The sequence below is a fragment of the Myotis myotis genome, unplaced genomic scaffold (assembly GCF_014108235.1).
Source record: "Myotis myotis isolate mMyoMyo1 unplaced genomic scaffold, mMyoMyo1.p scaffold_m19_p_19, whole genome shotgun sequence".
Classification (NCBI taxonomy): domain Eukaryota; kingdom Metazoa; phylum Chordata; class Mammalia; order Chiroptera; family Vespertilionidae; genus Myotis; species Myotis myotis.
Genome location: NW_023416323.1, coordinates 9,494,365 through 9,518,541, shown reverse-complemented (window position 1 = coordinate 9,518,541; position 24,177 = coordinate 9,494,365). Strand labels below are relative to the sequence as shown.

Below are 24,177 nucleotides of genomic sequence, written 5' to 3'. Positions count from 1 at the left end.
GACGGCGTAAAGCCATTGGGGCTGGTGCTGTCAGTGGGTGTGAGTGGCAGCTGCTGCTCCGATTGCCCCTTAGGAACAGGGGGAGCTGAAGAAGCCCTCAGGGATGATCAGGGCTGAGCAATTGGGGCTGGTGCTGGGTGCCAGCAGCAGGTGCGAGCAGCAGCTCCAGCACCAGCTGCAGGTGCAAGCGGGGCCATTGCTGGGAGTGGGTGCAAGAGGTGGCTGCCGGCCCCAATTGCCTCTCAGGAGCAGGGGGAGGTGGAGAAGCCCTGAGGGGTGATTGGAATCGGCAGCCACTGCTTGCACCTGCTGATGGCACTGAGCGATTGGGGCTGGTGCTGTGCACCGGCAGTGGGTGTGAATGCTGGGTGGGACCGCGGTGCATGGAAGCAAAGAATTTTCAGTAACTACCAGAGGTTCGTCCTGATTACAGCGACTGGTGCCCCCACTCACCTGCTCCGCTGTGGCTGACACCACCATGTTCTGTGCTCTACCGCCTTCTGCCAACACCCACTATGTTCTGCTCATGCCCCCTGGTGGTCAGTGCACATTATAGCAACCGGTTGTTCAGTTGTTCTGCCATGCTGTTTGGTCTATTTGCATATTAGCCTTTTATTATATAGGACCTGACTTTATGGTGAACTTGAGTCTGTTTTCTTAGAGATTTTATAGTATATTCAAGAGAAATCGTTATCAATATGTTTTTATGATCATTCAAAGAAAAAGAAGGTAGAAAACCTTATATTTCTTAAGAATCTGTAGTGGAGATACAGCTAACAGAAGGCTGTGTGCACTATTTCATTTTATTGGGATTTTTGGGGTTATTTTATTCATTTCAAGATATGTGTGGGTAAAATTTAATCTTATCTGTAGCCACAGGACTATTCAAGAGATGCAGCACTTGCTTCAGGGATACTAATTTTCTTACTATCCCTTAAGCATGCCATATGTTTTCATCTCCACTCTATTTGCTGCTATGTGGCTCATTCTCTGAAGTGCAATCTTTGATCTTTTCTCCATTTTAAAAATATTTCATTTACTTGTTTGTTTTTCAGGGTTCAGTGACATTCAGGGATGTGGCCATAGACTTCTCACCGGAAGAATGGGAATTCCTGGACTCAGCTCAGAGGGACTTATATAGGGATGTGATGTGGGAAAATTATAGAAACTTCATTTCACTGGGTAATGGCTACTTATTCCAAATTATATTGGCTTTCTCTACTGTCAATTTCATGACTCTGTTTTGAGAAACTAGATAAATTTTATCTCTCTATTCCAAAGGAATTGGTCAAGTGTTGTTAGTTTGGAAGTAGGCCCCTCCATTTCACACTTTGTCACTCCCATCCTGTTAGGTCCTTCAGATTTTCTTCAGGCTCTGTACTTACCTTAATATCCAAGGGGCAGTATTTGAATTCTGGGTTGCTTACAACAGAAGCATTGTCCAAGAAACCAGATTTCACATTGTATTTGAGCTCATAATTAATGTAGATGCTTAATATTCATTTCTAATCCACCTGCAAGGAGAATACCTAGATACAGGGGTTCTGAGTCTCTCTAAAAATCAGAGCCTATAGAACTTGTATAAAAAGGGATGGATCCACAAAGTTTATTTAAAACTCAGTTAAATGGCCCTAGCCAGTTTGACTCAGTGGATAGAGAATCGGCCTCAGATGGAAGGGTCCAGGTTTGATCCTGGCAAGGGCATGTACCTCAGTTGCAGGCTCAATCCCCAGCCCTTGTCCAGGCAAGTGCGGAAGGCAACCAATTGATGTGCCCCTCTCACATCAATGTTTCTCTGTCTCTCCCCCTTCCTTCTACTCTCTCAAAAAAATGAATGGAAAAATATCCTCAGGTGAGAAATAACAACAACAAAAACCAAGTTAAAACTCAGTTAAATGTTTAAATGTATTCTGTTTCCTATAACAGACATTTAATTCTACCTACTTTGTAGTTGAAATTTAAAATTCTAAGGACTTTTTCTTGTAAAATTGAATGAATATTCTAGAAAGGATATGAGAATGTCACAGGAAGCAAAATTATAATAATAAAGTTAATACTAGTATACACATATTATGTGTATATGTACATATATAACTATCCTTTTTTATTGATTTCCTAGAGGAAGGGAGAGGAAGAGAGAGATTGAAACATCAATGATGAGAGAGAATCATTGATTGGCTGCCTCCTGCACACCCCCAACTGGGATGAAGCCCGCAATCCAGACATGCGCCCTACTGGGAATCAAACCGTGACCTCCTGATCAATGCTCAACCACTGAGCCACACTGTTCAGGCCATATATAACTAGTCTAAATATTACACATTATTAGTTAATCCTCACAAAAACTCTATGAGAAATATATTACTTTTATCCTCATTTCAGATGAGAAAACTTTGGCACAAGAGGTAACACAGCAACAAAGGCAGCATTTGAACACAGACAGTCTGGATCCAGATTTTATTTTCCTAACCACTGCACAAGACTGCCTCTCAACAGAGCTTGTGTGTAAATTATGCTAAGGTCAATTCTTAACTATCTGGTGTCTATTCCTTGTGATCCTGAGGTTACCATAATATGGGTGTTCTTCAACCCCTGCATTTCTTTGCTCTTAGACTTTATAAAATAACATTTTGGTCTAGAGTTCATTATAAATTTAACCAAATCTAAATCTAAGGACTTTTTGGCTTATTAGTTCATGTCACATTTTTCTATTAAGCAGGACATTCCATTTCTACACCAGATGTGATTACATTATTGGATGACGGGAAGGAGCCCTGGATGCTTATGAGGGAAAGGATAAGAAGACACTACCTTGGTGAGTGGGCTTAGCAGGCATGGGAAAGTCATTACTGCAGGTAATAGCCAAGCTGGGTAGGGTAAAGGCACAAACCTTAGGTTTTGTTGAGGATATCTCTTCAAAAGCCCAAGGCTTGTGGAGTGTGGAGGAAAGGCCAGAGACCCAGGAAGCAAATTAAAATCTTTTAAGCTTAGACTAACCAAGGAACTTTCTATTGACCTTGTTACACCTCTCATATTTCTCTACCATTTCAAAGAGAGGAGCTGTTCTCAGTAGGAAAAAACAAAAGGATAAATATAAAAGCTGAAATTAACAAAGTAGGAAAAATCTAGAGAAAATGAATAGAGACAAAAGTTAATTGCTTGGAAAGATCAACAAAGTTGGTAAACAGTAAACTTGACTACTGAGGAAAAGACAACATAAATTACTGTCAGGAATGGAAGTGGGTTTTCAGTTCACATTTTATGGCCATTAAAAGAATAATAAGAGAATGTCATGAATAACTTTATGCTAGACAATTTGACAATTTAAATGTATTTGAAAAATTCCTTGAAAAATATAACTTACCAGAATTGACAGAAGATAAGAGAAAATATGAATAATCTTATATCTATTAAAGTAATTGAATTATCAGAAATATTTCCAAAAAGAAAATGTCAGGCCCAGATGATTTCACTGGTTAATTCTATGAAATATTTAAGAAATTAAAGCAGAATTACACACATCTCTGTAGAAAAGGAAAGAACAACTTCCAACTCATTTTATGAGACCATATAACTCTTTTGTTAAAAATATATATATTTTATTAATTTTTTACAGAGAGGAAGGGAGAGGGATAGAGAGTTAGAAACATCGATGAGAGAAATATCGATCAGCTGCCTCTTGCACATCCCCTACTGGGGATGTGCCCGCAACCAAGGTACATGCCCTTGACGGGAATCTAACCCGGGACCCTTCAGTCCACAGGCCGACGCTCTATCCACTGAGCCAAACCAGCCAGGGCGAGACCATTAAACTCTTATACTATGACCTGACAAAGATATTATACACAAAAAAAGCAAATCAAATTCAGCAGATACAAAAATGATGACCAAGTAGGGTTTTTTCTAGGAACACAAGCATGGTTTAACATTAAAAAATTAATCTCTTCCTCTTATAAAGCCACCAATCCTATCTGATTAGGACTTTATTTTTATGACTTTTTTTAACCTTAACTGCATTATAAAAGCACTATCTTGAACTATAGTCACAATTGGGGTTAGGGTTTCAATGTATGAATATGGGTAGAGAACACAATTCAGTCCATACCAATATCTATCTATATGAAATCAAATTTCTTTACAGCTTCTACTTGATTATTTGATTTATGTCTTTCAATGCCTAAAAATAGTCATTGATTTATTCAGCAAGTACTTGAGTGCCCAGTCTGAACCAGGCATTGTACTATAGGCACCAGTGGAACAATTGTGAACAAAAGTGATAGGTCCCAGGAGTCATGTTCCTTACATTTTTGAGAAATCTTTATTATTGAAAGTATTACATAGGTACTCCTTTATCCCCCATTAAACTCTATCAGGGCACTCCTGTCCGCCCCCATCCCAGGCCTCACCACCCCATTGTCTGTGTCCATGCATTATGCATATACGAATACAAGTTCATTGTTTGATCTCTTTTCACCTTCCTTCCCCTCCCTTCCCTCTGAGGTTCAACAATCTTCATGCTTCTATGTCTCTGGGTCTATTTTTGATCATCAGTTTATTTAGTTAATTAGATTCCACATATGAGTGAAATCATGTGATACTTTTCTCTGACTAGCTTATTTCACTCAGCATAAAATTCTCCAGGTTCATACATACTGTGGCAAATGGTAAGAGTTCTTTCTTTTTTATTGCCGTGCATTCCATTGTATAAATGTAACATAGTTTTTTTATCCACTCATCTGCTAATGGGCACTTAGGCTGTTTCTAAGTCTTAGCTATTGTAAATTGCACTGCTATGAGCATAGGGGTGCATATATTCTTTTTGATAGACATTTCTGATTTCTTAGGATACATTCCTAGAAGTGGGATGACTGGGTCAAATGGGATTCCATTTTTAACTTTTTGAGGAATCTCCATATTGTTTTCCACATTGGCTGCACCAGCCTGCGTTCCCACCAGCAGTGTATTAAGGTTCCCTTTTCTCCACAACCTAGCCAACACGTGTTGTTGGTTGATTTATTGATGATAGCCATTCTGACAGGTGTGAGGTGATATCTCATTGTTGTTTTGATTTGCATCTCTCTGATGATTAGTGACTTTTTATTTTTTTTAATCTTTATTGTTCAGATTATTACAGATGTCCCTTTTTTTTACCCCCATAGCTCCCCTCCACCTGGTTCCCACCCCACCCCAAGCCCTCGCCACCCCACTGTCTGTGTCCATAGAAACTGCATACATGCATATAAGATCTTTGTCCCATATCTTCCCGGACCCCCCATATCTTTTGCCCCCCAAGAATTTTCAGTCCACTCCATTTCCATGCCCCTGATTCTATTACATTCACCAGTTTACTCTGTTCATCAGATTTTTTATTCATTTGATTTTTAGATTCATTTGTTGATAGATATGTATGTGTTGTCACTTTGTTGTTCATAATTTTTTATCTTTACCTTTTTCTTCTTCTTCCTCTTCTTAAAGAATACCCTTCAGCATTTCATATAATACTGGTTTGGTGGTATGAATTCCTTTAACTTTTTCTTATCTGTGAAGCTCTTTATCTGACCTTCAATTCTGAATGATAGCTTTGCTGGGTAGAGTAATCTTGGTTGTAGGTTCTTGGTATTCATCACTTTGAATATTTCTTGCCACTCCCTTCTGGCCTGCATAATTTCTGTTGAGAAATCAGCTGACAAGCTTATGGGTACTTACTTGTAGGTGACTGTTTTTCTCTTGCTGCTTTTAAGATTCTCTCTTTGTCTTTTGCCTTGGAATTTTAATTACGATGTGTCTTGGTGTGGTCCTCTTTGGATTCCTTTTGTTTCGGGTTCTCTGTGCTTCCTGGGCTGGTAAGTCTATTTCTTTCACCAGGTAGGGGAAGTTTTCTGTCATTATTTCTTCAAATAGGTTTTCAATATCTTGCTCTCTCTCTTCGCTGGCACCCCCATAATTCGGATGTTGGTATGTTTGAAGTTGTCCCAGAGGCTCCTTACACTATCTTCATATTTTTGGATTCTTTTTTCTTTTTGCTCTTCCAGTTAGGTGTTTTCTGCTTCCTTGTATTTCAAATCTTTGACTTGATTCTTGGGATCATCTACTCTACTGTTGAATCTCTGTGTATTATTCTTTATTTCAGTCAGTGTATGCTTAATTTCTGACTGGTCCTTTTCCATTTTTTTGGCATTCTCACTAAGATCCTTGAAGGTCTCACTAGGTTCCTCAAAGTTCTCACTAAGTTTCTCGGAGGTTTCTAGAAGATTCTTGAGTAACCTTATAACTGGTTTTGAACTCTATATCCAGTAGTTTGCTTTCTTCCATTGCTTTCATTTGTGACATTTCTTTGTCTCTGCATTTTGGCTGCTTCCCTGTGTTTGTTTACCTCCAGATCAATTGGCTGTGAGGACCAGCTGTGTCTACAGTGGAAGGGCTGCTGTGCAGGAGACACCCTTATGGGGCAGGACTTGCTTCAGTGGGGCTTTGGTGCTCACTGAGTCTGCCCCTTTAGTGTTTCACTTATAGATGTGAAGAGTTGTAATCTGGTATGGTCTCACACTGACCACTGGGTACACTGGCTCCTGGATCTCCAAGGAGGTGCAAAGTCAGCCACTGCCTGGGGTCACCCAGCAGGAGCTACAGAGAGATCTACAGATTCCTCCTCTTTGTATGGGGTTTGGAAATGCCCAGTTGAGGACCAACTGTGAAGCAAGGCAGGCTGCTGCAGTGCTGGCCTTTGCCTTCTTTAGATAGTGTTGGGCTCCCTGAACCAGCTGCAGTTTGACAGGTTTTAGGCTGAGAAAGGACAGGTCATTCATATGCAAAAGCTGCTGCATACAGCTTGGGTAGGGTTGTAAATTGGGTGGGCTGATGTCTCAGGGAGTCTCCAGGGCAGAGCAAACAACAATGGCTGCCAGCCAGTCCTGCACTGGAGAGGTCTGACCGCTGCTGCATGTACCTCTGTCTGGAAGAAAGCTGCCCCTGCATTCCTGCCCTGATGCCAGACAGTCCAGTTTCTCCCCATATGTGTCTGGGTCCCCCAAAGTCTCGCCCAGCACTGGAGCTCAGAGCATGTGGGAGCTTGTATCTCCCTCCTAATTAAAAAGCAGCACACCCAGGTGCCAGCCCCTTCTGCACCTCCGCACCTCCACGCCTCCGTACCTCCTACCAGTCTCAATGCTCTTTCTTCTTTATTTTTCTAGTTGTAGTTCTTCCACTCAGCCAGGTTCCCCGTGGTTGTGGATGATAGTTGTTATGTATTTTAGTTGTAATTTTGATATGGTTCTGGGAGGCAGCAAGTACAGGTGTTTACCAATGCTGCCATCTTGGTTCTCCTCCAATGATTAGTGACTTTGAGCATTTTTTCATATGTCTCTTGGCTTTCTGTATGTCCATTGTGGAGAAGTATCTATTTAGGTCCTTTGCCCAATTTTTAATTGAATTGTTTGCCTTTCTTTTGTTAAGTTGTATGAGTTCCCTATATATTTTGGAGATTAACCCCTTATCAGATGTATCATTGGCATATATGTCCTCCCATGTAGTGGGCTCTCTTATTATTTTGCTGATGGTTTCTTTTGCTGTGCAGAAGCGTTTTATTTTGATGTAGTCCCATTTGTTTATTTTCTCCTTGGTTTGCATTGTCCGAGGAGATGTATCAGTAAACATATTACTATGAGAGATGTCTGAGATTTTGGTGGTTATGGTTTCTTCTAGGATTTTTATGGTTTCACATCTTACATTTAAGACTTTTATCCATTTTGAGTTTATTTTTGTGTATGGTGTAAGTTGGTGGTCTATTTTCAACTTTTTGCATGTACCTGTGAATTTTCCCAACACTACTTATTGAAGAGACTGTCTCTGTTCAAATGTGTGCTCTTGCCTCCTTTGCCAAATATTAATTGAACTTAGTGGCTTGGGTCAGTTTCTGGGGTCTCTGTTCTGTTCATTTCATCTACATGTCTGTTCTTGTGCCAGTACCAAGCTGGTTTGAGTACAGTGGCTTTGTAGTATAACTTGGATAGCTTCTATTGTGAATCCTCCAATTTTATTCTCCTTTCTCAAAATTGCTGCAGCTATTTGGGGTCTTTTTTGGTTCCATATAAATTTTTGGATTTAGATGTGTGAAATATACCATTGCTATTTTAATAGGAAATGCATTGAATCTATAGATTGCTTTGGGTAGTATGGACATTTTACTGATGTTGATTCCACCAACCCATGAACATGGTATGCTCTTTCACTTCTTTATATCTTCCTCCATCTCTTTTTTCAATGTCCTATAGTTTTCCAAGTACAGGTCTTTCACCTTCTTGGTTAACTTTATTACTAAGTATCTTAAATTTTTGTTGCAATGGTAAATGGGATGGTTTTTTTTAAGTTTCTCTTTCTAAGAGTCCACTATTGGTGTATAAAAATGCCATGGAGTTTTGGGTGTTAATTTTGTATTCTGCTATGTTTTCAAATTCATTTATTAAATCTAGTAGTTTTTTGGTAGAGTCTTCAGGGTTTCTATATATAATATCATGTCATCTGCAAATAGTGAGAGTTTTATTTCCTCCTTTCAAGTTTGGATGCCTTTTGTTTATTCTTCTTTTCTGATCATTATGGACAGGACTTGCAGAATTAAGTTGTACAAGAGTGGTCTTGTTCCTATTCTGAGGGGAAATGGTTTTAATTTTTGCCCATTGAGTATGATGTTGGCTGTAGGTTTATCATATATGGTCTTTATTATATTGAGGCATGTTCCCTCTATTCCCACTTTGCTGAGAGTTTTTATCAAAAAAGGGTTTTGGAGTTTGTCAAATGCTTTTTTCTGCATCAATTGATATGATCATGTGATTTTTGTCTTGCAATCTGCTTATGTGCTATATCACATTTATTGATTTGAGAATATTGTACCAGCCTTGCATTCCTGGAATAAATTCCACTTGGTCATGATGTATGATCTTTTTAATGTATTGCTAGATCCGATTTGGCAGAATTTTTTAAAGGATTTTAGCATCTATGTTCATCAGGGATATTGGCCTGTAGTTCTCTTTTTTTGTCGTGTCTTTATCTTGTTTTAGAATTAAGGTAATGCTGGTGTCATAGAAAGAGTCTGGAAGTGTTCTTCCTTCCTCTTGAATATTTGTGAATAGTCTGAGAAGTAGAGGTGTTAGTTCTTCTTTGAATATTTGGTAAAACTATCCTTTCAAGCCATCTAGACCAGGGTTTTTGTTTGCTAGGAATTTTTTTTGTTTTGTTTTTGTTTTTATTGCTTCAATTTTATCAATAGTTATCAGCCTATTCGGGTATTCTGATTCTTCGTGATTGAGTTTGGTAAGTTTTCATTTTTTTAGGAATATGTGCATTTTTTCCAGGTTGTTCCATTTGTTGGAATAAAGTCGTTTGTAGTATATTTTTTTTTACAATCCTTTGTATTTCTGTGAGGTCAGTTGTTACTTCACCTCTTTTGTTTCTGATTTTGTTTATTTGGGTCCTCCCTCTTTGTTTCCTAGTGAGTCTGGCTAGAGGTTCATCAATCATGTTATCCTCTTGAAGAACTTGGTTTTATTTATCTTTTGTATTGTTTTTTTTTTAATTTTTTAATTTTTTTCTCTATGTCATTTATTTATGCTCTGGTCTTCATTATTTCCTTTCTTCTACTTGTTCTGGGCTTTTCTTGTTGTTGTATTTCTATTCTTTAAGTTGTAATGTTAGGTAACTTATTACCAATTTTTCTTGTCTTTTAGGTAGGCTGTAGTGCTATGAACTTCCCTCTCAGGAGTTTTCACTGAGAGCAGTCCTGGGTTTTTGATTATTGTATTTTCATTGTCATTTGTTTCCAGGATGTTTTTTATTTCTTCTTTAATCTCTTTGGTAATCCAATCATTGTTTAATAGCATGCTATTTAGCCTCCATGTATTTGATTGTTTTTTATTGTAGTTGATTTCTAATTTTGTGAATTAGAAATTGTGATCTGAGAAGATGATTGATGTGATTTCAATCATCTTGAAATTGTAGAGACTTAGCCTGTGTCCTAATATGTGGTCTATCTTTGAAAATATCCAATGTGCACTTGAGAAAAGAAAATATTCCATAGTTTTTGGGCGAAATGTTCTGAAGATGTCAATTAAACCCATCTGATCTAATGAGTCGTTTAGAATTGCTGTTTTTTTTGCAGATTCTTTGTCTAGAGGATTTATCCAGTCATGTCAATTGGGTATTAAAGTCCCCTAGTATGATTGCATTGCTGTTGATCTCTCCCTTGATATCTTCCAGAAGTTTCTTAGGTATTTGGGTGCTTTTGTATTGGGTGCATATATGTTTACCAGAGTAAAATCTTCTTGTTAAATTGATCCCTTTAGTATTATGAAGTGGTTTTCCTTATCTCTTGTTATGGCCTTCACTTTGAGATCTATTTTGCCAGATATAAGTATCGTTACCCCAGCTTTTTTTTCATTTCCATTTATCTGAAATTTTTTTTCCATCCTCTCACTTTCAGTCTGTATTTTGAGGTGGGACTAGGTAGGCTGCAAATACATGGGTCATATTTTCTTTTCCATTCAGCTATCCTATGTCTTTTGGTTGGAGCATTTAATTCATTTACTTTTAAGATTATTATTGATAGGTACTTGTTTGTTGCCATTTTCATTCTTTATGCATGTGTTCTTTTTTCCCTTTCTATTGCTTCTTTTTACAGCAGTCCCTTTAGCATTTCTTGCATTGCTGGCTTGGTGGTAATAAAGTCTCTTAGCCTTTTTTTTTTTTGTCTGCAAAGCTCCTGATTTCCACTTCAATTTTGAATGATAGCCTTACTGGATAGAGTATTCTTGTATTCAGTCCCTTACTTTGCTTCACTTTGTATACTTCATTTCATGCTTTTCTGGCCTGATGTATTTCTGTTGAGGAATCAGTTGATTGTCTAATGGGAGATTCCTTGCAGGTAACTTTTTGTCACTCTCAGGCAGCCTTTGAGATTCTTACTATGTCGTTGACGTTTGCCAATTTAATTATGATGTGTCTTGGTGTTGGTCTTTTTGGATTCATCTTGTTTGGGAATCTGTGTGCTTCTTGGACTTGTGTGACTTTTCTTCCTAATGTCGGGGAAGTTTTCCATCATTATTTCTTTAAATAGGTTTTCTATTCCTTGCTCAGCTTCCTCTCTTTCTGGCCCCCCTATTATGTGGATGTTGTTTCATGCCATGTTGTCCCAAAGCTTTCTTATACTCTCCTGCTGCTTTTAAAATTCTTTTTCCAGTTTCTGTTTTGCTTGCGTGTTTTTCTTCTTTGCCTTCTAACTTGCTGATTCAGTCCTCAGCTTCTTCTGGTCTACTGTTGAAACATTCCATGGTATTTCTTATTGAAGTTATGTCATTCTTCATTTCATCTTGATTCGTACACATTTGGTAAATTTCTCATCCAGCTGTTTGGGAATCCTTATAGCCATTACTCTGAATTCTTTCTCTGACAAATTGCCTGCCTCTATTTCATTTATTTCCTTTTTGGGTGATTCCTCCTTTTCTTTCCTATGGGGGTTGTCTTTTTGTCTCCTCATTTTTGCGGTTCCTCTGTGATTGTTTCTATGTATTAGACCAGCTGTTATGCCACCCAGATTTTTTTAATTTGTCCTATGTAGTAGATGCTTTGTGGATCCCAGTGGTGCAGTCTCACAGGTCTTCTGGGCTGGGTATCCCATGGATGCCCCCAATTTGAGATATTTGGGTTCTCTTGATGTAGTTGGGTCTTGAATGTTATTGTTCTGTTTGTGGATGGAGTCTCCTCTCAGGGTATCTGGTTATGTGGCTCACTCTCTACCATGTCATGCCAACCATTGTGGAGGTACTGACCCAATAGCACAAAATACAAGACAACTAGACTGGACACAAAAGGAACAGAACACTAATGTACACCCCAGTAGGGGGTGTGTAAGAGGCAGCTGATGTTTCTCTCTCATCAATGTTTCTAACTCTCTATCCCTCTCCCTTCCTCTCTGTAAAAAATCAATAATATATATATATTTTTAAAAAGGTAAAAAGAAAGGAAAGAAAAAAACTAAAGTGGGAAAAGGAGAAGAAAAACAGGATGAAAAAGGGATAAGTGAGGAAGAAAAAGGTGGAAAATATTAAAATAAAATAACAATAAAACATGAAATAATACTAAAAAAAATAAAATAAAAATAAAAACATAAAAAAGTGAATTGTCGTTTGCTTCAGCCATGTTTTAATGCCCCATGGGGGCTGATTTAGGACTCCACTCTTCTGTTCTGTCTGCCAATTCTGGGCTTCCTGTAAGGTAATTAGGTTCTGACTACTGACAGGTTCTGTCTTTAGCTTTTAGCACTGTGATGAAACTCCAGGCCATCCACCAGTCCTCTCCTTATGTCTGTCTCCACAGGCCTTGGCTGCAGGCAGGCAGGACTAATTTTCTGGCTGTCAATCTTAATTACTCAAGCATCTGTTTCTGACAGGGCTTTAGGTGGGAGTGGTGCTTTTGCTTTCCAGCAATCAGATGGATTTTTTTTTCCCTGACCTAGAGCTACTCCTTCGCAAGTGGCCCAAAATATTACACTGGCCTTGGTTGGTCAGATATCCTTGAATGGAGACCAATGGGGTTGGCTGGAAACCTGGAGATTTTGTCAGTTTGGTTCCTAGAATAGTGGGGCAGACTGGCCCCTCTTCCCACCCAGTCACTGAGTGCTCTATTCAGCACCCTTGTTTCCCTTGTATAGCTCAAAATGCTGTCAGAGTGTGGCAGGCTGTATTACCTGTCTTGAGGCTACTGGGAGGGGCTAGCTCTTCAGGAGAGAAATGGCCGTATAGGTTTGGAAAGTTACAAATATCCCAATGCCAGAGTCCTGGGCACATCTCCCTGCCCTGCTTCCCTCCCCAGCCTTTCCTCAGGCACCTCAAGTCTGTGCCTCTCCCTGCATCTCAGTCTTGGGTGAGTGCTTGCAATTGAAAAGTCCTGTGTTCTTGGTTTAGCAAATAAAAGTAAAGACAACACAAAAGCAAACAACCACAAAACTGCAGGTCCCTCCCGCCCCCCCCTCCCCCCCCCCCCCCACACACACACACAGTGCAGCTCAGTCCTCCTTTTGGAGCGTAGCCTTTCATGGCTATGGTCTTAGGTCTAGATTTCCCAGCCACAAACAGCCTTGTGGCTTTTACTTTTCCACAAAGACTGTCTCCAAGGGATGCAGCCTTGGCACAATGCTGCTTCCTCCTCACCCTCTCGGCTAGGTCTCTGGTGTCCCTCTCCAGCCTAGATCCCAGTTCCTACCGTTCTCCAGGTGTCCTCTGCCCTTCCTTATTGTAAATTGTCTCCTCAGCTGTGTCTGATTTGTTATTCTGGGTAGATGTTTTCCGATTTAGTTGCTTTTCCAGTCTGGCCCTGGGACAAGGTGCAAGACACGTCTGTCTATTTGTCCACCATTTTCTTCTCTCTAGAATTTTCTTTTTTATTTTCACAGATTTACTCTGCTGTGCCCAGTTTTATATTATAGTGTATTCTGCTTGAAATTTTTAGGAATTAAAAATATATTTTAGACTTGCCCTGGAGGGTGTGGCTCCGTTAGTTGGAGTATTGTCCTGTACACTGAAAGGTGGTGGGTTCAATTCCTGTTTAGGGTACACACCCAAGTTGCAGGTTTGATCCCTGGTCAGGGAGTATATGGGAGGCAACCAATTGATGTTTTTCTCTCACACATCGATGTTTCTCTCTTTTTTTCTAAAAACCATTGGAAGACATCCATTATAGATGAATTCTGGACATTATGTTTGAAAAATTTTAGAAGCTCTAAATCAGTAGTTATCAACCTTCTGGCCCTTTAAATACAGTTCCTCATGTTGTGACCCAACCATAAAATTATTTTCATTGCTACTTCATAACTGTAATGTTGCTACTGTTATGAATTGTAATGTAAATATCTGATAGGCAGGATGGTCTTAGGCGACCCCTGTGAAAGGGTCGTTCGACCGCCAAAGGGATTGCGACCCAGAGGTTGAGAACTGCTGCTCTAAATGATGCTGTTTCTGAATAATTTGTTACCTTTAGAGATTATTTAATTTGCTTCTGGCAGACCTATAGAGTATGGGCTGATCATCTTCATCTGTTCCAGAACAACCTGTTTACTGTTTGTTCGTAATCCTGAGTATAGCCCTTCTGGGGGAAATCTTGGCTGATTATCAAGACTCTGCCTCTGTAGGGACAATTGAACTCCAATTTCTATTTCTGCAGCACTTTGAGACTGCCAGAATCAATACTTAGATTCTTAGCCTTTTAGAAGTTATTTTGTGCTTACTTTCTTGACCATGGTAGATATTCAGCTTGAGTCAGTAAATGCCTTGGGGAAAATTCTATGTAGAATATTGGCTTAAATCAACATGTTGCTTTCAATCTAGGACCTTGGCTCTCTAGTTTTTGCTGCTTTGGTTGTTCATTAGTATCATCAGACAGTTTTTATTTTCATTAACATTTTTAGTTGTTTTCAGTGGATTAGTCATAATACCAGCTTCTCCATTATAGCCAGAAATAGAAACCTCTTTTCGCATCTTTTGTTATAGTATTTCTATATTTTAGAGCAAATAACATGTAAATTATGTTTCATAACTCTAATTCTCACATTAACAACACAGCATGTTAATATTAGTAATAGAGTTCAAAGATTCAGTGGTCATACCAATCCTTATAACTTAGTTTTCTTTTTCTTTCTTTCCACATCTCTCTTGCTCTTCTTTAGTTTATTCCTTATTGCATTCCTCAAGAAAGACTTATAGGTCCTAGTGAAATGTACATATAACTACTTTATTCAAATACACATCCTCACACACATTTAAACTTCAGAATAACAATGCCAATATAGTTATCTACAGTATGTTTTAAAAAAAACAACAGTATGTTTACTGAAATTTTTAAATATTTTTATTGTGTTTTTTACATTAACATAATACTATTTTACTTGTTGAAGTTCTTATTCTTGGTTGTTTATTTTTCCATATGGATTTTTCAAACAACATGTTTAATTCTAGGGAAAATAAATCCATTTGTATTTTTTATTTGGATTGCATTATTTTTATTTCGCCTCTCTTTTTATATAATATGCATCTGTTGGAATTTACAGCAAGATGGCATTTCTGAGGGGCATTAAAGAAGCTAATCATTAGACTGACATATCCTATCTAATAATAGAGAAACATGGTAATTAACCATAACTTCACTACCCTTCCTGTTGGCTAATCAGCGAGATATGCAAATTAACTGCCAGGCAAGATGGTGGCTGGCAGCCAGGCAACTGAAGCGAACAGGAGGCTTGCTTGCTCCAGTGACGGAGGAAGCCAAGATTCCCTGCCTGCTGCTGCCCAGCTCTGAGCTGCTCTCTATAAGCAACTATGTTGCAAATATAGAAGCTAAACAAAACCAAGAAACCTGCTTTCAGTCATCCAGAATCTCAGAGCTGGAGTCGCAACAAAGTTTCAAATACAGAAGGTAAACAAAGCCCAGAAACCTGCTTTCAGCAGCCGAGGTCTTAGAGCTGGAGCCTAGCCTCAGAGCTAAAGCTGGCTCTCAGCTCCAGTGACAGCCATAGAAGGTAAATAAATCCCAGAATAAAAAAAAAGAAAAAAAGGAGAGGTTGGGAGCTTCAGTCACCTGCCAGCCTGAAAACAGCCCTCAGCCCCTCACCCAGACTGGCCAGGCACCCCAGTAGGGACCCCCACCCTGAAGGGGGTGTGACCAGCTGCAAACAGCCATCATCCCCTTATCCAGGCTGGCCAGGCACCCAAGCGGGACCCCCACCCTGATCTGGGACACCCTTCAGGGCAAACCAGCCGGCCCCCACCCGTGCACCAGGCCTCTATCCTATATAGTAAAAGGGTAATATGCCTCCCAGCACTGGGATCAGCCGAGCCGCGAGGCCTCCTGGCACCGGGATCAGTGGAGCCGCAAGGGCTCCCGGCCTGGGATCAGCGGAGTCTCCCAGCACCGGGATCTGCGGAGCAGTGAGGCCTCCCAACACCGGGATCAGCAGAGCAGTGAGGCCTCCTAGCACTGGGATCAGCTGAGCAGCAAAACCTCACTGCCCCGGTGTGAAGCGGAGCCGCGAGGCCTCCCAGCACTGGGATCAGCGGAGCCGCGAGGCCTCCTGGCCCCTGGAGCAGCATGACAGGGGACAGTGCCCAAACCCCCTGATCACCCTGCGGCTCTGTGTGTGACAGGGGGCGGGGCCACAACCTCCCTATCTACCCTGCTCTGTTCATGACAGGGGAAGGCACAACAACCCCCTGATCGGCCCTGCTCTGTGCCTGATAGGGGGGAGCTCCCCAACACCCTGATCGGTCCTGCTCTGTGTGTGACAGGGTGCTGTGCCCCAACCCCCCCATGGGCCCTGCTCTGTGTGTGATGGGGTGGAGCTGCAACCTCCCCATCGGCCCTGCCCTGAGTGTGACAGGGGGAGTGCCCCAACCCCCTGATCGGCCCTGCTCTGTGGGTGACAGGGTATGGAGCCCCAACCCCCCTGATGGGCCCTGCTCTGTGTGTGACAGTGGGCAGCGCCCCAACCCCCTGATCCACCCTGTTCTGTGCGTGACAGGAGCTGGCGCCGCAACCTCCCCATCGACCCTGCCTTGAGTGTGACAGGGGGCGGTGCCCCAACCCCCCAATCGACCCTACCTTGAGCATGACTGAGGGTGGCATCACAACCTCCTGATCCACCCTGCTCTGTGCATGACAGGGGGTGGCACCCCAACTCCCCAATCGGCCCTGCTCTGAGCCCGACCAGGGGCTGCGGGGCAGGCACCTAGGGATTGCGCCTGCCCTCTGCCACCCGGGAGTGGGCCTAAGCCAGCAGGTTGTTATCTCCCGAGGGGTCCCAGACTGTGAGAGGGCACAAGTGGGGCTGAGGGATACTGCACCCTCCTCCTCCCCCCCCCCCCGCCAGTGCACAAATTTTTGTGCACCGGGCCTCTAGTTATTCTAATAAAAGACTCATATTCTAATTCTAGAGGAAAATAAGTGTTACTCTTCTTCTTGAGTAGACTTTTCCACTGAGATACAGAATCCTAGAGTATTGATTTAATAAGCCAGCTTATTATGGCCACCCTCATGCATTTGGGATTTCTCAGAGAGGAACCACTTAATGTTTCCTATGAAAGTTGCTTAACCCAAAGCAGGGACAGCACTTCCTGGAGGGAGTTTGGGGCGGTGCCCCAAAATGCTGCAGCATAGGTGGAGTTGTATCTTAATCTCTTTGGTTGTCCTGCTGAGATGTCCTCCAGACCTTCTGTAGTATTGAGGCAACTGGTGTTACCCTAATAAATAGGGATTTGGCAGTCATGAAAGCTGACCTAGATTTAGGGGTATCAGCTACTAAAGCTTATCAATGGTAGCTGTATATATTTGTGACTGGAAAACCCCAAAGAAAGATATCTCCCTAAACTTTTAAAACACATACTTAAAAAGCCAACTATTCAAATGTACTTATAATATGGTGTTTAACCCTGCCAGTGTTGCTCAGTGGTTAAGCATCAACCTATGAACCAGGAGGTCACAGTTCAATTCCCAGTAGGGGCACATGCCCAGGTTGCAGGCTTGATCCATAACAGGGGGCATACAGAAAGCAGCCCTCACCACCCCATTGTGTATGTCCACGGGTTTGCATACAAGTTCATTGATTGATCTCTTCCCACCCATCCTCCCCTGCCTTCCCTCTGTGCTTCCAATAGTCTGTTGTTCATGCTTCTATGTCTCTGGGTCTATTTTTTAAAATATATTTTTGTTAATTCCAGAGAGGAAGAGAGAAGGAGAGAGAGAGAAACATCAATGATGAGAGAGAATCATTGATCAGCTGCTTCCTGCATGCTCCACACTGGGGACTGAGCACACACCCAGGCATGTTGCCTTGATCAGAATCAAACCCGGGACCCTGTTGGCCAACGCTCTATCCATTGAGCCAAATCAGATAGGGCTGGGTCTATTTTTGTTCATCAATTTATTTGGTTCATTAGATTCCACATATGAGTTAGATCATGTGATACTTATCTTTCTCTGATTGACTTATTTCACTTAGCATAATACTCTTCAAGTCCATCCATGCTGTTGCAAATGGTTCTTTCTTTTTTATTGCTGCATAGTATTCCATTGTGTAAATGTACTACTGTTTTTTTATCCACTCATCTGCTGATGGGCACTTGGGCAGTTTCCAGATCTTAGCTATTGTAAATTGTGCTGCTATGAGCACAGGGGTGCATATATTCTTTCTAACTGGTGTTTCAAGTTTCTTAAGATATATTACTAGAAGTGGGGCTTTCAGGTGTCTAGAGATTTTTTTTGGTTAACATTCAATGCAAAAGTAGTAGATGGTAGAATTTTAAGGGATTCCCCATAGGTATACTATCATTTATCTGAAGTAATAAGTAAACTATTATCTTTAAAGTGCCTGAATCACAAAATAAATAAATGAATGAATGAATAAATAAATAATCCCTGTATACTTTTAACAAATCAGGTGATTCTTATCCACATTTAAACCAGGTCTTCGCTGATTTAACTTCTTTCTCCAATCATTAGGTTCACTTCCTTTCCTGGACTTCCCTTATTCTTTTTTCTTTGCCCCCTTTTTAATGTTTGAGAATACAGCCTGTTTCATAATATAATTAATACTCCATAATACAAATTAACTTAATAGTGCTATGAAATAGGGAATGATATCAATATAGTGTTGAAGTTAGTTGGTTTACAGGCAATATTCTTAGTTGAATGGAGCCAGAATATTAGTATATTTATAACATTCAGAAGGAAAGGCAAAAGACTTCATTTTGATGTGTTGTTATGAGCCCTTCCACCCTATATTAAGAAAATTAATAATAAATGCTTACATTCAGGGCTCCCTCCTCAGAAACATATACAATCAACTTGCATAGCTTCTAGCTAGGCACCTTGCACTTCACCTGATTCCCACCTTAATGTTAGCCTCACTGGCCTGGGACTTCATTTCATGTGCAGCATTTCAGCACCTGAAATCCAGCATTTCCGCTTTATTTTTATGCATTTTAAATTTTTTATTGATTTCAGAGGGAGATAGAAACATCAATGGTGAGAGAGAATCATTAATCAGCTGCTTCCTGCACGCCCCCTACTGGGGATTAAGCCCGCAACCCAGGCATGTGCCCTGACTGGGAATCGAACTATGACCTCCTGGTTCATAAGTCAATGCTCAACCACTGAGCCATGCCAGTGGGGCTATTTTTATGCATTTTAATACCCACGAAATGGCCTTCAGCCATACTGAGTAGCTTTTTGGGACCTTGAGGTCCCTATTATATTACTAGTAGTTAGTGCTCTGCTAATACAGTTGCATAGACTTGAGTGTTCTTCTCCAGCCCTACTTTCTTCATAAACCCTAGCTTTGGTGTGTAATTTTGCAGGAGTTAGTTTTTTTAGGTACACGTGTAGTATTGTAGCACAAATGCCTATGTTCTAGAGATGTCTAATTCATTTACTTATAATAGGCATTATTTTAGGTCCCCTTTATTTCTCTGTAAACGTTTTCTTCCTGCTGGAACAGAAAAACAGCATGTGTTTGCTTTCTTCTTTTCTTTCAGATTTGAAATCCAGATACAGGACTAATACTTTATCTTCAGAAAAGGATATTTGTGAAATATATTCATTCCAATTGGAAGTAATGGAAAAAATTAAAAGCTATTGCCTTCAAGACTCCATTTTTAGAAATGATTGGGAATGCAAAAGTAAAATTGAAGGGCAAATGGAACCACAAGAAGGATGTTTGGGGCAAGTGGAAATTACTTCTGAAAAAATGACCACATACAAAAAGCATAATTTTCTCGCTGAATATCAGAGAGTTCATAATAGGGAAAAGTTGTATGAATGTAAGGAATGTAGGAAGACCTTTATTCGTCGCTCAACACTTAGTCAACACCTGAGAATTCATACTGGTGAGAAACCTTATAAATGTAAGGAATGTGGGCAGGCTTTTAGACAACGTGCACACCTTATTCGACATCACAAACTTCATACTGGTGAGAAACCCTATCAGTGTAAGGAATGTGGGAAGGCCTTTACAGTGCTCCAAGAACTTACTCAACATCAGAGACTCCATACTGGTGAAAAGCCCTATGAATGTAAAGAATGTGGAAAGGCCTTTAGAGTACATCAGCAACTTGCTCGACATCAGAGAATTCACACTGGTGAGAAACCCTATGAATGTAAGGCGTGTGGGAAGACCTTTAGGCAGTGTACACACCTTACTCGACATCAGAGACTTCATATTGCTGAGAAGCTCTATGAATGTAAGCAATGTGGGAAAGCCTTCGTGTGTAGTCCAGACCTTCGAGTACATCAGAAAATTCATTTTGGTGAGAAGCCTTATGAATGTAAGGAATGTGGAAAGACTTTTAGAATATGCCAACAACTTACTGTCCATCAGAGTATTCATACTGGTGAGAAACCCTATGAATGTAAGGAATGTGGGAAGACTTTTAGATTAAGACAACAACTTGTTCGCCACCAGAGAATTCATACTCATGAGAAACCCTATGAATGTATGGAATGTTGGAAGACCTTTAGTAGTTACTCACAACTTATTTCACACCAGAGCATTCATATTGGTGAGAGACCTTATGAATGTGAAGAATGTGGGAAGGCCTTTAGACTGCTTTCTCAACTTACTCAACATCAGAGTATTCATACTGGTGAGAAACCCTATGAATGTAAGGAATGTAGAAAACCCTTTAGACTGCTCTCACAACTTACTCAACATCAGAGTATTCATACTGGTGAGAAACCTTATGAATGTAAGGAGTGTGGTAAGGCTTTTAGACTTTATTCATTTCTTACTCAACATCAGAGAATTCATACAGGTGAGAAACCCTACAAATGTAAGGAATGTAAGAAGGCCTTTAGACAGCATTCACACCTTACTCAACATCAGAAAATTCATAATGAAATTTAGTACAAGAAAGCCTTGATGTGTACATTATGTTACAGAATTCTCAAAAATTCATTTTGAGAATTGTTTTCATGCTCACATCAAAGCATAAGAAATTTTATATGACGGGAAAAATTTGCTTTAAAAGCCTTCCTTCACCATTCAAACATTTCCTCTGGCAAATGTATGTCAGAGAATAATACAATTAATATAAGAAAAGCTTTAGCTTTCTTTATCATTGTCTCTATCTCACCACTTTATTACCACTTTGTTACTGGACAAGGTACTTAAACTTCTGTGACTCATCTTGTTCACTTGTAAAATGGTGATAATATGTATATTATTTATTGCTGTATAATAAATTACCACAACTTAATTAATAGCTTAAAATAATACATATATATTATTTCACAATTTCTATGGATTGGGAGTCTGGGTGTAACTTAGTTGGGTCCTCTGCTTCAGAATTGCTCATGAGGCTAAAATCAAGATTTTAGTTAAGGCTGGGTCTGATCTGAAGGCTCAACTGGGAAAGGGATCCACTTCCAACCTCATATGGTTGTTGGCTGAATTTATTTTCTTGAGGGCTACTGCACTGAGGTCCTAAGTTTCTGACTGTTGGCAAAAGGCTGACCTCAGTTCTTTGCCACATAGGTCTCTTTAACATGGCTGCTTCATCAACAAATAGTCTGCTAGAATCATAAAATTTACAATCTTGTGTAGTCTAATCACTGAAGGAATATTTCATCACTTTATGTCTTCTACTGGCTAGAAGCAAATTTCTAGGTTGCCTACACTCAAGGGAAGAGGATTCCATAAGTGTGAAGACCAGGAGGTAGGGACCACTGGGGCCAGTTTAGAGTCAGCTTGTGTACACTGTAATAGAATTGTAAGGATTAAGTAGTTAATATTTGGAAAAATAGCAGCCACATAGCATGTTTTCTGTACATATTATCTGTAATTGTTATCATTAGTATTAGTGAATTCATATGAAAGGAATTTCCTATAGAAGTAAAAAATTGAGAAATGCTTCCTATTACTGTTCAGCACTTATTTAATTTATTCTGGATAAAACCTAGGATGTTATATTGAATGTGAAAAGTTCATCATTTAAGCTGCATCAGAAATTACATGCTGAAAAGAAAGCCCTAAAATTTTCATGAATATGACATTGTTAAGAGTACAACTATTGCCCTGACCAGTTTGGCCTGCGGACCGAAGGGTCCCAGGTTCGATTCCAGTCAAGGGCATGTACCTTGGTTGCGGGCACATCCCCAGTAGGGGGCATGCAGAAGGAAGCTGATTGATGTTTCTCTCTCATCAATGTTTCTGACTATCCCTCTCCCTTCCTCTCTGTAAAACATCAATAAAATATATTTTTTAAAAAGAGTACAACTATTGAAGATTCAAAGAGAAACATGAAATTATTTCCCCATAATAAATTCCTGAAAGATTTATTATCTCTATTGTCTAAGCACCATTCAAAATTAATTAGAAACTATCAAAAAGATGTCAAAAAGGAAATAAATCATTTGTAAATTTAATATTGTATGTGCATATTCATGCATGTATGTTTGTGTGTATAAAGCACTTGTATAAAAGAAAACATTTTTTTTTACAGTCAATAACTTTTGGTGCTCAAATTGTCCCATCTTCAACCAGTGGAAGTTGGGTCTTTTGAAATGACCCCCCTAGTAGTTAGTTTACTTGGTTATGGCTATACAATTCGTCAGCTATGGATGGTGCCTAGGCACTGACTCATCCTAAAAATTGGCAAGGGTTAAATAATTTATTTTGTTTTTCCCTTTTGAACCAAGTTTCACAGCCATCAAAAACTCATCAAATTGATTTTTAAATCTAGTAAATACAGAGAGATTCATAAGATTAGAAAAATCACCACTCTCTAGTTTCCTAATGGATAGTGGATCCAGAAGATAATTGGTAAATATTACAACTATTAAGTGAAAGATTTTATAAGTGAGAATGCTAGAATGGATTTATCAAGCTGACCACCTCTGAATCTGTTCATCAATTTTAGCCTCTATAAAAGTGGGACTATCAGACTATTCACCTCCTGAAGGAATGCAATAGGAAGTATGCACCACTACTTATAAAACCTTATTTCCAACATCATGAACTGAAGGAATTAAACCTTTATGTCAAATTATTTTAAACCAAGAATGTGGAATAGATGAATAAAATAAATGGCAACATAACCAAGCAGCCAAACAGATTCAGAATGTGTAAAATTCTACAAACAACCTGCTTTCTTCAACTAATGAGTGACGTGAAAAAGAAAGGAAGGACAACTGCTAGATTAAAAGACACAAGAGACCTATCAACTAAATTTAGTGTGTGGGCATTACTTGGACCTGCTTTGAACAAAATGTAAAAAGATTTTGGAGACTGGGGGAAATGTGGACATGCACCGAGTTAATTAGATGATATTTAGAAATAATTTTGTTAAGGATGATCACGTCAATGTGGTTTTTAAGAAATATTAGTGCTCCTGTGTGTAGAGATACCTGTTTATATGTTTATGAAATTACTAGAGGCCCGGTGCATAAAAATTCATGTACACGGGGGGGTCCCTCAGCCCAGCCTGCACCCTCTCACAGTTTGGGACCCTTGGGGGATGCCCACCTGCTTGCTTAGGCCTGCTCCCCAAGAACAGGGATGATCTAAAAGAAATAATCATAACCTTGGGTAAGGATTTTTTAAAAAGGTAATGTTTGCATGAAAATTCACTGCTGGCGGGGCTGAGGGGACTGGGGGACTCCGGCAGCAGGTGGGCGGAGTGGTCGGACCTGCCTGGGGGCGGGCCCGGCCGCACTATGCACCTGATGGCCCCCCTGCTACCCCCTCACCACCCCCCTGCTACCCCCCCAGGGGACTGAGGAGACTGGGCACCACCATATTGTGGTTGTGGGTGCCACCATCTTTGTGAGGGCATGATGGTCAATTAGCATATTACCTCTTTATTATATAGGATAAGATATCCAGATTTACATTAAAATACTCCAACAATAGAAAAAGAATGAAAGAGAACTGGAAAGTAGGTTGACAAAATGTTGATAATTAAGTGGAGTGGTTTGTATATGGGGGTTCATAATAATATTAATACTGTTTGTTTTTAAAGGTTTTAATAAAAATATTTAATATCAAAACTGAAATTATAGACTACTTAGAAATTATTGTTAATGAGATGCCTGTATATGTAAACGTGTCAGATATCACCAAAGTTCTATTCAGGAAGAAATGAATATCCT

General features: G+C 39.9%; 1 protein-coding gene across 2 annotated transcripts in view; it reads left to right on the top strand.

The window, feature by feature from the left end:
* ZFP14 (ZFP14 zinc finger protein) overlaps positions 1 to 22,201 on the top strand; it is a 36,174-nt gene extending 13,973 nt beyond the window's left edge. The window contains exons 3-5 of one of the 2 annotated variants that reach the window (XM_036345231.1): positions 1,056 to 1,182; positions 2,720 to 2,815; positions 19,566 to 22,201. In XM_036345231.1, the coding sequence (XP_036201124.1) occupies positions 1,056 to 1,182; positions 2,720 to 2,815; positions 19,566 to 20,932 (1,590 nt within the window). In that variant the 3' untranslated portion in view covers positions 20,933 to 22,201. Of the gene's footprint in view, positions 1 to 1,055; positions 1,183 to 2,716; positions 2,816 to 19,565 lie in introns of both variants that reach the window. The other variant, XM_036345230.1, reaches the window with a different exon arrangement.
* Positions 22,202 to 24,177: the final 1,976 nt, after the last annotated feature.